Here is a 14,142-nt window from a genome sequence, read left to right on the forward strand (position 1 = left end):
AACGCTAGGGTCACCAATGTTGAGAATTGGGGTTTCAAGCCCCCCCAAGAAGGCTAGAGTGACCTCAATCTGACTCCATCTCTAAATAACACTAGTACCGGGGTAATCAAGGAGTTATTGCCTCTAAGGGAGACGTTAGGTCTAAGGAAAAGATACCAGCCTTATGACAAACTGATTTAGGCTACAGGTTATACAATGCATTTATACTTACAGCCTTTGATTTATTAAGTGAAGCCCACGAATCATCATTTGGAATGAGGAGTTTATTTGCCAAGGTACAAGTCAAATCAGTGATGTACAATCAATTAATTATAGGAATATAATAAGTTGCAAACAGGTGTTAATTATTTGCTAATCTTTTATAATTTATTTTAACCAATTAGAGGTTTACAAGGGAAAGCAATTAGGTAATTTGTTAATTCTGCTGGACACATCGGTTTCCCTTGGAGAGAGAGTGGCAACCCTTGTCTCTCTAACTTAAACCAGGAAATACCCTGATTTTTATAGATGCCCTCAGGATATGGATAATATGACAGTAGATATACCTGATTGGATGTATGCTAATGTCATGGTTGTCACTGATTGGCTCATGCTAATGAGTAGCTTCTATCTTGCTACGCCTTTCCTTTCTCACACCAGCTGACCACAATCCTGCTCACAGGAAGTCTCCCTCCTCTCTGGAACAGCTAGTTCCCTATTTCTTTGCACCTGCTATGACTCACTTATTTCTCAACTTGTTTTCCTAACTTACATTAGAGAAAATTCCACTTTGTAACAGATATGGGCTTCCATTTTGTGTTGAAATCCTCCATTTTGTTTCCATATCTATTGACTTAACTTTTAGGCCTCAATCTGGGCTACAAACTAGGCCATACTTTTCCAGGAAGCTCCCAGTTATGTCAGCCATCAGATTTCTGACTCAGGCAAGGTCTGTAATGGCCTGAGCTCTATGACTGGGCCCTCCACCATTCCAGTGGGGGGGTCTCTGGCTGTACCATAATTATACAGTTTGGAGGTATCGCATGGAAGCGAATCCTGTATCTGTGCTGTATAATGCTGAGGACCCATTTGTCGGTTGTGATGCTTTCCCAGGTTTCGAAGAAAGAAAGAGAGAGAGGCGGCCCCCCACTGGAGGGTTTGCTGCTAGTGCAGCGTCAAAAACTGGGTGCCGCCTTGGAGTTTGAGGCAGGGTTTTTTGTTTTTGAAGTTTCCGTTCCCTCGGGACGTTGCCTCTGTTGATAGGAAGGGCCATACGGCTGGGGTTTTTGTTGTTGCCACTGCCATTTTGAGGGCCCATTGTAACATTTAGCACTATGCTGGTGCCTTGCGGTAGTGGTATTGCCTGGCTTGTTGTCTTCGCACTGCTGAAGGACATAGCAGGCCATCCGTGGAGAGAGTTTGTTTCTTTGACCTTGTCCCCGAATAAGTTCTCCCCGGAGCAGGGGAATCAGCAAGGTGTTCGTGTGTATCCTCGTGTAGTGCAGAGGCGCTGAGCCATGCCATTCGTCTTGCAGCACTGGCTGTGCATGCTGAGGTCTCGAAGGCATCAAAGGTGGCTCTGATCATGTGTTTTGCACATTCTTCCATCTCGTGGAGGGCCGGGGAGATGAGAGTTTTGAAGTCCAAAGGTAGGGAGGACAGGAGATCTTCGGTTCTCTTCCGGAGGGAGTCGCTGTATAGGACTAGCTGGAAAAGGTGTGCATCGATCTTGGTATTTACCTTTTTTTTTTTTTTTTTTAATTGTGTCCAGTGTTTTAATTCTTTCCTGGAGGGTTATTGGCATGGGTCCTGGAACTCCTTGCCTTTTTGAGAGCGGATTCCTCAATGAGGAACTGATGGGGGTAATCATCCGGGGTGGATGGTTGTAGTGGTGCAGCTGTGGAGGGCCATGGGGTCCCTGTAGCAGCTGCCTCCGTACCTCCTCATTGGTGGGATGTCGTGGCAGAGACGGAGAGCTGAGTAAGCAGCTTGCTGAAGAGCCCCAGCAGCTGTTGGTGAGTGTCAGCAGTGGGGGCCTCTGTCTGCAGGGTGAGTAGGAGGCATTGGATGAAGAGGAGGAAGATGATCTCCGGCGTTTCCTGCGCTTCATGTGCCCAACACTGCTTGCCTATACCCCTGATGTGCTGTGACAGGTGGTGTCTCTGTTTTTGGTGCGCTGGCCCTTTAAGGGGGCGGCGTCTTGAGTCACAGCCTGTGCAGGGAGAGAAGGCAGAGACTGGGAGTCTGAAGCTGTGCTATTGTGCTTTGCAGCCTGAGCAGGAGGCTGTTTTGAGCTGTGTCCCACATGGGTGGGGGGGGGGGTGGGGGGGTGGGGAGGAATGGCAGCCCAGACAGAGGTAAGGAGCTCTGGTGCTGGAAGCAGCTGGGCTGGTTCAGACATCGGAGGCAGGCTGATGTGCTGGAAGGGCAGCGATCTTGCTGTAGTCTGCAGGGCAGCGTCAGTGAGCAAGGAAGAAGGTGTTGTTTGTCTTTTCTGAGCTGCAGATGTGCTGGGCTCCATCCCTGTGGGTGTTGGGGAGGGCGGCATGGCAGTCCCGTTTGGAGTGGGAAGCATGGCAGCGTCTAGCGAGGTGGAAGGGTGCTCCTGGTCTGTGGAGAGAACCAGAGCCCTTTTACCTTTCTTCCTTTGTTTTTGTGGAAGGGTGCTCCTGGTCTGTGGGGAGAACCAGAGCCCTTTTACCTTTCTTCCTTTGTTTTTGTGGAAGGGTGCTCCTGGTCTGTGGGGAGAGAACCAGAGCCCTTTTACCTTTCTTCCTTTGTGTTTGTGGAAGGGTGCTCCTGGTCTGTGGGGAGAATCAGAGCCCTTTTACCTTTCTTCCTTTGTTTTTGTGGAAGCTGCTTTGTTTGCTCAACCAGGAAGTCTGTGAGAGCATGGAGTCTGTGCTGGAGACACAGGGGGCAGGCAGCCATGAGGTGGTCTGTGCCCAAGCAACGGACACATACCTGGTGTGCGTCTGCTGTGCTCATTTTCTTATTGCAGCCCGTGCATTTTTTAAAAGCTGGTTTCTTTTGTGCAGGGTGTAGAGAGAGAGCGAGAAAATCCGACCGTTTGCAGGGCGGATAAGATAAACTGAGGCAACACGCCCAAGCAGGGACATATATAGTGCACACTGCACATGCTGACTCATCCTGCTTGTCCATGGAGAAACGACAGGTCTTGGCGGTCTGCTGGATATGAGCAGAGAAGGAGAGAGAAGAGTCAAAGATAACCCCAAGGTTTCAAGCTGAGGAGACAGGGAGAATGAGAGAGCCATCAACAGAAATAGAAAACGGGGGGGGTGGGGAGGTGGGTTTGGGGGGAAAAATGAGAAGCTCGGTTTTGGTCATGTTTAATTTCAGGTGGCGTTGAAACATCCAGACAGCAATGTCAGACAAGCATGCTGAAACTTTGGTTTGGATGCAAGGTGAGATATCAGGGGTAGAAAGGTAGATTGGGAGTCATCAGCATAGAGATGGTAGGAAAAGCCATGGGATGAGATTAATGAACCAAGGGAAGAAGTGTAGATAGAAAAGAGGAGGGGACCAAGAACAGAACCCTGAGGTATGCCGACAGGCAGAGGGATAGAAGTAGAAGAGGATCCACCAGAATGAACACTGAAGGTGCGGAGGGAGAGGTAGGAAGAGAACCAGGAAAGGACAGAGCCCTGGAATCCAAGTGAGGACAGGGTATCGAGGAGTATGCTGTGATCGACAGTGTCAAAAGCAGCGGAAGATCAAGAAGAATGAGGATGGAATAGAGACCTCTGGATTTAGCCAGTAATAGGTCATTGGAGACTTTAGTAAGCGCAGTTTCGGTTGAGTGGAGAGGGTGAAAACCAGATGGTAGTGGGTCAAGAATAGCATATGAGGAAAGAAAATCAAGACAGCGGTAGTGAACAGCACGCTCAAGTAATTTGGAGAGAAAAGGGAGGAGGGAGATGGGTCGGTAGTTAGAGGGACAAGTAGGGTCGAGTGAAGGCTTCTTAAGGAGAGGTGTGACCACAGCATGTTTAAAGGCAGTAGGGACAGTTGCAGTGGAAAGTGAGAGGTTGAGAATGTGACAGATAAAAGGAATAAGAGCAGGTGAGATGGCATTAAGAGGAACAGGTGGTACATTTTGAGGAAGAAAGGAGAAGTGTAGTTTCCTCTATAGTAACTTCAGGAAAGGAGGAAAAGGAATGCGGGGAACGGACTAGTGGAGGGAGAGGTGGCGAGGTAGAGAAATCAAGGTTTATCTTTTGAACCTTGTTGTGAAAGAATTCAGCCAGGGTCTGAGGAGATAATGAAGGGGGAGTTGGGGGAGGGGGCACCTTGAGTAGAGAGTTCAATGTGGTGAAGAGAAGACGAGGGTTAGAGCCAAGAGAGTTGGTCAGTTGGATATAATAATCCTGTTTGGCGCGTAAAAGAGCAGATTGGAAGGAGGTCAGCATGAACTTAAAGTGTAAGAAATCAGCAAGGGCCCGAGATTTCCGCCAGAGGCGTTCGGCGGAGCGGGTACAGGAACGTAGGTAGCGGATATTAGAAGTCAGCCAAGGTTGGGGTTTTGTACGCCTTATAGGGCGGGTCATCAAAGGTGCAAGAGTGTCTAAGGCAGAGGATAGAGTATTGTTGTAAGAAGAAACAGCCTCGTTGACAGACGTGGATGGTGCCATAGTAGAGAGGAGTTTAGAAACATGGGAGGATAGAGATGAAGGGTCAATATTGAGAAGATCCCTAGATAAATTAGATAAGATAGGACGGGACTGGGAGGGAGGAGATTTAAGTGTGAAAGTTATAAGATGGTGATCAGAGAGGGGAAGATCAGAGGCAAGGAAACTAGAGGGTGAACAGTTGGAGGAGAAGATAAGATCAAGACAGTGACCATTTTGATGAGTGGGTGAGGTGGAGCATAGTTGGAGATTAAAGGAGGATGTTAAAGCGAGTAACTTGGAAATATAAGAGTTGGAAGGATCATTAGCAGGAATATTAAAGTCACCAAGGATGAGAGAGGGGGAGGAAGGATCATGGAAGAAGGCAAGCCAGGCATCAAAGTCACTGAGAAAGGATGAAAGGGACTTATCAGGGGGACGATAAATGACTGCTATTCGAAGAGGCAGAGGAGAGAAAAGGCGGATGGAGTGGACTTCAAAGGAGGAAAAACAGTGAGATTGAGGTGGAAGAAGGGGTTGAAATCTGGAGGAGGGAGAGAGAAGTAGTCCAACACCACTTCCGCGACCAGCAGGGCGAGGAGTATGTGAAAAAAGATAACTGCCATGGCAGAGGGCTGAGACTGAAGTAGAGTCATCAGGGCAGAGCCAGGTTTCTGTTATGGCGAGCGGATGGAGGTGACGCGAGATAAAGAGGTCCTGGATATAGGGGAGCTTGTTACAGATAGAGCGGGCATTCCATAGGGCGCAAGAGAAGGGCAGAGAAGAGGAGGGGAGTAGAGGAATAGAGATGAGGTTAGAGAGGTCGCGGTGAGATCTGTAGAGTTGGGATAATAGTTGGTGAGGAGGGCCAGGATTGGGATTGATGTCACCGGCTGAGAGTAAGAGAAGGAGTAAAAGAGAGCGGAGGAGAGTAGGAGAGGTGTGACCACGAAGGCGTCAAAGGCGAGAGGTATTTAGGTGGAATGGGGAAGGCAAAATGGAGGGAAGAAAGAGACGGAGATTAAAAGCCAAGAGGGAGGAAGAGGGTAGGAGAGAAGGTGAGGTGATGAAATCGATGGATGGGCAGTGAGTTCCTGTAGCGGAGAGAGGTAGAAGGTGAGGGAAAAGATTAGGAAGGGACAGGGCTAGGAAGAGAATGTGAATAGGGGCCATAAACAACTGAGGTACTTTAGCAACTGGGAAGAAGATTAGATGTAAAGAGAAAAATGCCTGGCACGCGGCACCTAGAGCGGAGGCCCTGAGTGGATCGGAGTGGACCTGGGTGTCACCCTGGAGAAGGCTGTAAGGATATGCAGATGAGCTGCAAGTCCTCCACAGCACATGAAAGGCAGCCGGTGGTAGAGCTGGGCACCTCTCAGCTGAGGAAAGGCTTACCAGGGCTTAGGCCAAAGCCAGCATTCCTCCCCCTGAGGGTCGCCTGATCCTAGTCAAAAAGCACCTGGAAACTCTGTGCACTTGGAGCGAGGGCCCTGGGAAGGTCGGGGTGGACCTGGAGTCACCCCGGATACAGCTGTGAGGAAATGCAGAAGGGCTGCAACTCCTCCACAGCACCTGGTGGGGAGCGCTGGGCACCTAGAGTGGAGGCCCTGAGTGGATCAGAGTGGACCTGGGTGTCACCCCGGCTGTAAGGATATGCAGATGAGCTGCAAGTCCTCCACAGCACCTGAAAGGCAGCCGGTGGTAGAGCTGGGCACCTCTCAGCTGAGGAAAGGCTTACCAGGGGTTAGGCCGAAGCCAGCATTCCTGCCCCCGAGGGTCGTTTAACCATTGGATCAACTAGGCAGTTGTCTAGGGCTGCAACTTCTAGAGAGCAGCAAAGCGCAATTGTAGTCAAAGTCCTGCAGAGAGGGTGAGTACTTTTCAATAACTCATTTAGCCACATAAGTGGCTTTTGGAAATTGCTTTCATTACGGGCTCCTTTTACTAAGCTGCAGAAAGCACTAGTGCATGCTTACCACAGAATAAAAGGACTTACCATGTAATGTACTGAGACATCCCATGGTAAGTTCTGAATGTGTATGTGCAAACTGTGTGCTAAATAATTTTCAGCATTTTTCTGGGAGGGGGCGTGTCTGGGGTGGCGGAGAGTGGGCGTGACAGCGCAAATCAGTTCGTGCAGCTACACTGCTGTTCCAGCATAATGTGGGTCTCATAACTTTGGCCAATTCTATTTTGTTACTTTGCTATATCATTGTTATTCTTTTCTAAATTAGGCATACAAGGAACAAATAAAAAGAGAGAGTATTCTGACTGCTACAAGCATCCTGAATAATCCCATTGTGAAAGCACGTTATGATCTCTATTGCAAGGTAAGATCTACTGCAAAGTTATTAGTGGTATTTAACTTGGGAGTCAACATGCCTAAAGGTATAATATACAGTCCTGTAATAGTATAACTAATACTGATACAGTCACTGGGTTTCATTTAAATTCAGTTCCTTTATATGTGAAATATATATAGACCAGAAACCATATTAAATCCAATAAAATCAAAACAAAACATCCATAAAATGTAAATTAAATTATTGAAATGATATGTGCTCAGTATTTTTGGTGTATATACAAAGACTCAGGGATTAAGATGTAATAACACCTTCACATACATCATAGCACGCCCTGCCTCCTCCTAATAAAAACTGCTCAAAGTCTTTCTTCAAAATGCAAAATTGTATACAAATGTAAAGCTGTTACTTATCTTGAGCAGTAGATTTAATCCAGTTGCTTGACGTGTATTAAACATTCGGTGCAGCTTCCTGGTCCATGCAATACTTGTATAGTGCAAAATATTTCCATTCAATCATCAAACGAAAAAACAAATTCCCAAGTTCCCTACATGGGCCATGTTTCGCCAGCAAAGCGGCGTCTTCATGGGAACTAAACTACAAAACCAAAACAAAACAAACTCAGTAAAACTTCAGCGTTCATGTTTCTTATGTAAAATCATGTAACTATTACAAAACTTCACTTTGTATCTTAATTTAAATCAAAAATCTTGTTAACTCACAGTGCAGCAGCTTTGGAAGGAACCCTCTCCAAATCGATCAATATCCTGTAAAAAAAAACGCTCACACATGCGCAGTGTTTATAGCAAAAAACAGCTGACTGCCAAGCGCGGGAAGCGCCAGCTAAGTGAATACCTGCCATTCAATTTCTCGGTTTAAACCACTAGGGGTCACTGTTTGCCAGCGAAAAAAAATTCTTGTTCTTTCCGAAGTAAAATTCGTGAGGCATCACCTCCGAGGGGCAAATTAATCTGAAAAAGCACCACAAATTTCAGATCTGTAAGCTTATGTTGCATCTGTAACCAATGTTCTACAAGTGGTGCTTCATGTTTCCTAATTCTCAGATTGCTTAAATGCTCGGTGATTCGTTGCTTAATGCGTCTATTTGTATGTCCTATGTACCATTTAGTAAAGGGACATATAATACCCTAGACAACGCGAGAGGAGTTGCAATCCGTGCAGCTTTTAAGATGGAACACTTTGCCAGTTTTAGGATTAATAACCTCAGAAGTGTGCCAAACATACTGGCAATAGATGCATTTGCCACAACTTTTGTGTTCACCTGATACAGGGCTGATATTACATCGAGAGAATGGTTTAGTAAATGAAAAAATTCTCCCACATTACGATCACGTGTATAAGCAAAAGTAGGTATTTGATCAAAACCAAATTCAGCCAGCATACCCCAATGTTTGGTAATGATTTTCTTAATAATAGCTGCTTGATGAGAATGAGGCAGTACACACACAAGTCGATCATTTTTATCAGAAGTTTTAGGGGCTGGATTCAACAGCCATTGACGGTCAATAATAGTAGTTCTCTTAAAAGCTTTCTTGATCACTTTATTAGGATAAGCACGGGTCTTAAATCTACTATGCAGATCCATAGCTGAATTTCTAAAGTGTTCTTTAGATGTAGATAACTTCTTCATATGCAAAAATTGTCCTATTGGGATCCCATTCTTGGAAGCAGTTGGAAGAAAACTGTGATAGTGCAATAAGGTGTTAGAATCAGTCTTTTTCCGAAACACTTCTGTTACAAAATTGCCTTCCTGGATATGAATCGTGATGTCCAAAAAATCAATCGATTGATAACCTATCGTAGATTCAAATTTAATATAATGGATCTACTGAATTCAAATATTGTAAACATTGTTGTAGCTCATCCAAAGACCCAATCCAAACCAGGAAAAGGTCATCAATATAACGTTTCCATAGTAACATTTTAGAAGCGTATTCAGACGAGTATAGAGACTTCTGCTCAAAAGCTGCCATATATAAGCAGGCAATCGTAGGAGCCACGGTAGCACCCATTGCTATACCGTGGGTTTGCAAATAGAATCTTTCCTCAAATTGAAAATAGTTTTTCTTAATGATAATCTCAGTTAGATTGTTCAATAAAGCTATTTTACCTGAAGAGATCTCCAGCTGTTGAAGATGTAAATCCACAAGAGTGCAGGCTTCCAGATGAGGAATGCTGGTGTATAGTGAAACAACATCTAGAGATACTAAAATAGCAGAGCTGAGTAAGGGTTGATTCTCTTGTAAGATTTGCAGCAAGTGAGTAGAGTACCTTAGAGACTCTACTCACTTGCTGCAAATATGCTGCAAATACACGTCAAGCAACTGGATTAAATCTACTGCTCAAGATAAGTAACAGCTTTACATTTGTATACAATTTTGCATTTTGAAGAAAGACTTTGAGCAGTTTTTATTAGGAGGAGGCAGGGCGTGCTATGATGTCTGTGAAGGTGTTATTACATCTCAATCCCTGAGTCTTTGTATATACACCAAAAGTACTGAGCACATATCATTTCAATAATTTAATTTACATTTTATGGATGTTTTGTTTTGATTTTATTGGATTTAATATGGTTTCTGGTCTGTATATATAGTATAACTAATGCCAAATATACATTAACTGACTAAAGCTTGCTACTGCTCAGATACAAGCAGAGTAGCCATGTTTTTACATAGATATTTGCTGCAAATAGATAATTTCCTACTTGCATCCAGCTACATCAGCCACTTGGACATTTACGGTAAATCTATTTTATTGAGTAACTAGGAAAAAATGCCTGTTTCTGAGCGGAATGAAACGGGCGCTAGCAAGGGGCCCCCTCCCTCCGTCCCTCCAAGCTACTTGCCTTGTTCGCTGTGGCGTTTCCGTTTCGGCCCTCGAGTGTCATAGCTCCGCCCTCGACGTCATGACGTTTTGACGCGAGGGCGGTGCAGACACTCCAGGGCACACCGGATATCTCGGGCGCCTCAACTTCCGTGGAGGCTTCAGAACGTTGGGGTTGCCTTTTATAGAGAGAGATATAAATTATACAAACTTATATGAAACAAAACAAAGTACATTCAACAACACCAATAGAAAGGGTGGAATGTGCATTGAAACAGGGCATATTTTAGAAACAAGTCAATTCCCCAACCCCCTCCCTCCTTCCTCTTTGAGCCATTCAAACATTTAATATACTGATGCAAAAAAGCATTTACCCCACCTCATTTTGATTTCCCCTGTTATTGCATATGTGTCACTTTGAATTTGAATGATTCTGATCTTTAAACAAATTGTAATGTCAAACAAAGAAAATGTGAATAAATAAAAAACATTGTTCCTTAAATAATGAATAATTTATGGAAACATTAAGTTATCTAACACCCATTTCACCCATATGAAAAGGTAACTGCTGCCTTAGTTACTCAATCAGCCAGTTGGCCAAATTTAATTGCTAGATGATTGAACACAGTCCAGCTTGATTGCAGTCAGCCCTGTTGAAACTATCCTTCACTATATATTGAACTTTTCCATGAGAGTGAAGTAGTCACAAGAGAGTTTCTACAAGAGCAATGTGCTGTGATGCCATCACCTACCCTCGTCTGCAGACCGGCTCAAAAGAGTGCCAGCTTTTGAGGCGCTTCACCAAAGGGGCTTGCCTAAGGGGGGTGCCTTTATAGGTAACTTTGTGGTCAACTTATTAATTATATTTAGAGGTAGGTTTTCTGAGAGAGAGAACTGTGAATACTTGAAACATTGACTGTTCACCGAGCAAGGGAAAGGTGAAGCAGCGGCGATCATGGGCACATTGCAGGGACGTCATTCCATTAGCACTAGAAAAGGACACCTACTTCGAGCAGAACTACGGCAGAGAAGTTTGGACTGTGTGTAAATTCTATTTTAAACATCTGTGTGCTGCTTTTCAATCAATTTTTTATATTTTAGTTTGTTTTCATTTATGCATTGGTTTAAATTTGTATATTTGATGTTTACTACTCTTTGGAGGCGGGGATTTGGGTGGGATAATTTTTCTGCCTTAGCATGGCAGCAATATGTTCCTATCAATCAGATTCATCGTACCTTGATTGATTGTTCAAATGCTATGACTAATATTATTCCGGTAGTCCTTTCTCATACGTCGCCTGATTTTGCTAAAGTTAAAACATCAAAAAGCTGGGGGGGGGGGGGGGGGGGGGGGGGGGTCTTTTACTAAAGCTTAGCTTGCATTATCTGCAGCACGGCCTATTTTATTCCTATGGGCCCTGCTGCAGATAACTCGAGCTAAGCTTTAGTAAAAGTCCCCCTAGGTTAGGTTTGAATAAACGGGTGTTAACATGGATACATGCAGGGGAATTTTCGAAAGAGAAGGGCGCCCATCTTGAAGATGGGTGTCCTCTTCTCAGGGTTGCCCAAATTGGCATAATCGAAAGCTGATTTTGGGCGTCCTCAACTGCTTTCTGTCGTGGGGATGACCAAAGTTCATGGGGGCATGTTGGCACCGTACCTAAGGCAGGACTGGGGCGTGATTAAGAGATGGGCATCCTCGGCCGATAATGGAAAAAAAGAAGGGCGTCCTGACGAGCATTTGGCCGACTTTACTTGGTCCATTTTTTTTCACGACCAAGCCTCAAAAAGGTGCCTGAACTGACCAGATGACCACCTGAGGGAATCGGGGATGACCTCCCCTTACTCCCCCAGTGGTCACCAACCCCCTCCCACCCAAACAAAAAAAATTTTAAACATGTTTTTGCCAGCCTCTATGTCAGCCTCAAATGTCATACCCAACTCCATGACAGCAGTAGGCAGGTCCCTGAATCAGTTTTTAGTGGGTGCAGTGCACTTCAGGCAGGCGCACCCAGGCCCATCCCTCCCCACCTGTTACACTTGTGGTGGTAAATGTGAGCCCATCAAAACCCACCAGAAACCCACTGTACCCACATGTAGGTGCTCCCCTTCATCCCTAAGGGCTATAGTAGTGGTGTACAGTTGTGGGGAGTGGGTTTTGGGGGGCTCCACACAAGGGAGCTATGTACCTGGGAGCAATTTCTGAAGTCCACTGCAGTGCCCCCTAGGGTGCCTGGATGGTGTCCTGGCATGTCAGGGGGATCACTGCACTATGAATGCTGGCTCCTCCCATGACCAAGAGGCATATTTTCAAAGCACTTAGCCTTCCAAAGCTCCATAGGTTTCTATGGAACTTTGGAAGGCTAAGTGCTTTGAAACTATGCCTCCAAATGACTTGGGTTTGGTCGTTTTTGAGATGGGCGTCCTCTGTTTCCATTATTGCCGAAAACTGGGGACAACCATCTCAACATTTAGGTCGACCATCTCTATGGTCGACATGGTCGGCTTAAATGTTGAGATTTGGGCGTCCCCGACCGTATTATCGAAATGAAAGATGGACACCCATCTTGTTTTGATAATAGCGGTTTCCCAGCCCCTTCACCGGGACGTCCTTAGAGATGGGCTCTCTTAGAGATGGTCGTTCCCTTGCGATTATGCCCATGGTCACTCATCCTTCTTGCCTCCTTATACTGCAGTGCCATTATCTTATATTAATGCAAGATCTGTGGTTAGTAAGAAGGATATTGTTAGGGACTGAATAGAGGAAAGCAATTCTGGGTCAATTTTGAGCCTATTGATGAGACTGAATTAAGAACTCTTTTAAAAGTATAGTTCGTCATAGATATGGGATTGGAGCGTGCCTTTTTTCACCCATGTTTCTAAAAGAGAACTGCCAGAGAGGCTACGAGGAAACTTATTGCGTCAACCCCTTTGGTGTTTGTGGAGAGTGGTGCTCCCGCTTTGGGGACAGAATCCGCTCAGTAGTGTGTGGCTCCCTTTGCTAGGGAATATATCGTTTAGACCGGGTGTTTCACTCTCTAGCAGCAGAGGGAGTGACTAAATTAGAAAGCCTAGTACATGAGGATGGGTCGTTAATGTCTTACTTGGCATTCAAGATGAGGTGTGGGCAGAGCCCGTCATCTTGGCTGGCTTATGGTCAACTGTCTCACTATGTGCGATCTTTGCCGGAGGGCAGCTTACTTCTGAGGTTTGGTAGACAATTGAGAGAATTGTTAGAAGGAGTCGCTGCAGGACAAATCTCAGTTTCATGGTGTTTTAGTTAGATTGACCTGAGACAGAGATCTGGGGCTGGTAGCGGAAAAATGGAGTGTAGAATCTGGTAGAAGTATATTGACAAAAATACTGTCAATGGCTCTTCGGAGTGGCACGTACTTGGTACATAGTGCGGAACTACAGGAATGTCATTTTCAGACAATACATAGAGCATATTTCTCTCAGAGAAAAGCCTTTCATGCCGGGGTAACAGAGTCACAAAACTGTAAGAAATGTAGAAGGTTGGAGGCAACTTTTTTTTTTATGGTATGTGGCAATGTAGGGTGATTGGTCGATTTCTGGAAGGGGTACTCGAGCAAAGGGGTATAGTAACTTTTGAAAGAGCAAGAAATATTTCCTCAAATTATTACTTTAAAAGGAGTGTAGCCTGTGAAAACTGGGATTACTTTAATCAGTGGGATTTGAATTAGAGACTCAAGTATATGTATTGTTAAATAACTTCTGGTTTTTAAAAAAGAATGTATTCAGATGTATTATTTTTAACTAATATTGGACAATAAGTATGTTTTCAATGAAATGATTTGACTATACACCGTATTGGCCTTGAAGAAGCCAACCAGATGATCAATGTGGAATAATGAATTAGACGAGTAATATCTGGGGATAATCAGGTTAATACCACGGGGGTTTTTTTTTCTGTTTACTGTTTAATTGATCTCCTTATCTTGTTTCACTCTCCCTATTTAGTGGTCTGAGGAAGAGAATAGAATTACCTGACTGAAATAATTCCTACATATTACTTTCTCTGTATTTCCAGCAAGTTTTTATCGCTTGTAAAAATTTAAATGGTTATAAATAAAAACAACTTGAAAGAGCAATCTTCAGTGCATTGGGTCTATGGCCAGTAGGATCGAAGGGTGAAAAATGGTTTCTGGGAAAGGCTTGCATATTGGGGAAGAAATGCATCTTACTTTATTGGACACGGGATCGCCCGCCTTCCTTCTGGCATTGGAGTTTGTTCCTTGGGAGTCTAGGGGAGCAGGTGGGTCTCCGGGGAGGCAGCAAAGGTTTCTTGAAGTGTGGGGAGCCTATTTAAACAAATTTCCCCATGGGCACGCAGTCAAATCTAAACCGGCTTCCTTGGGGTAGATAGA

The 14,142-nt window shown here is 44.8% G+C and overlaps 1 protein-coding gene across 1 annotated transcript in view; it reads left to right on the forward strand.

Moving 5' to 3' along the window:
• LOC115472445 (DBIRD complex subunit ZNF326-like) overlaps positions 1-14,142 on the forward strand; it is a 282,530-nt gene that overhangs the window by 246,473 nt on the left and 21,915 nt on the right. The window contains exon 11 of the mRNA XM_030206732.1: positions 6,842-6,937. Coding sequence (XP_030062592.1) covers positions 6,842-6,937 — 96 coding nt within the window. The remainder of the gene's footprint in view (positions 1-6,841; positions 6,938-14,142) is intronic.

The sequence above is a fragment of the Microcaecilia unicolor genome, chromosome 6 (assembly GCF_901765095.1).
Source record: "Microcaecilia unicolor chromosome 6, aMicUni1.1, whole genome shotgun sequence".
Classification (NCBI taxonomy): Eukaryota; Metazoa; Chordata; class Amphibia; order Gymnophiona; family Siphonopidae; genus Microcaecilia; species Microcaecilia unicolor.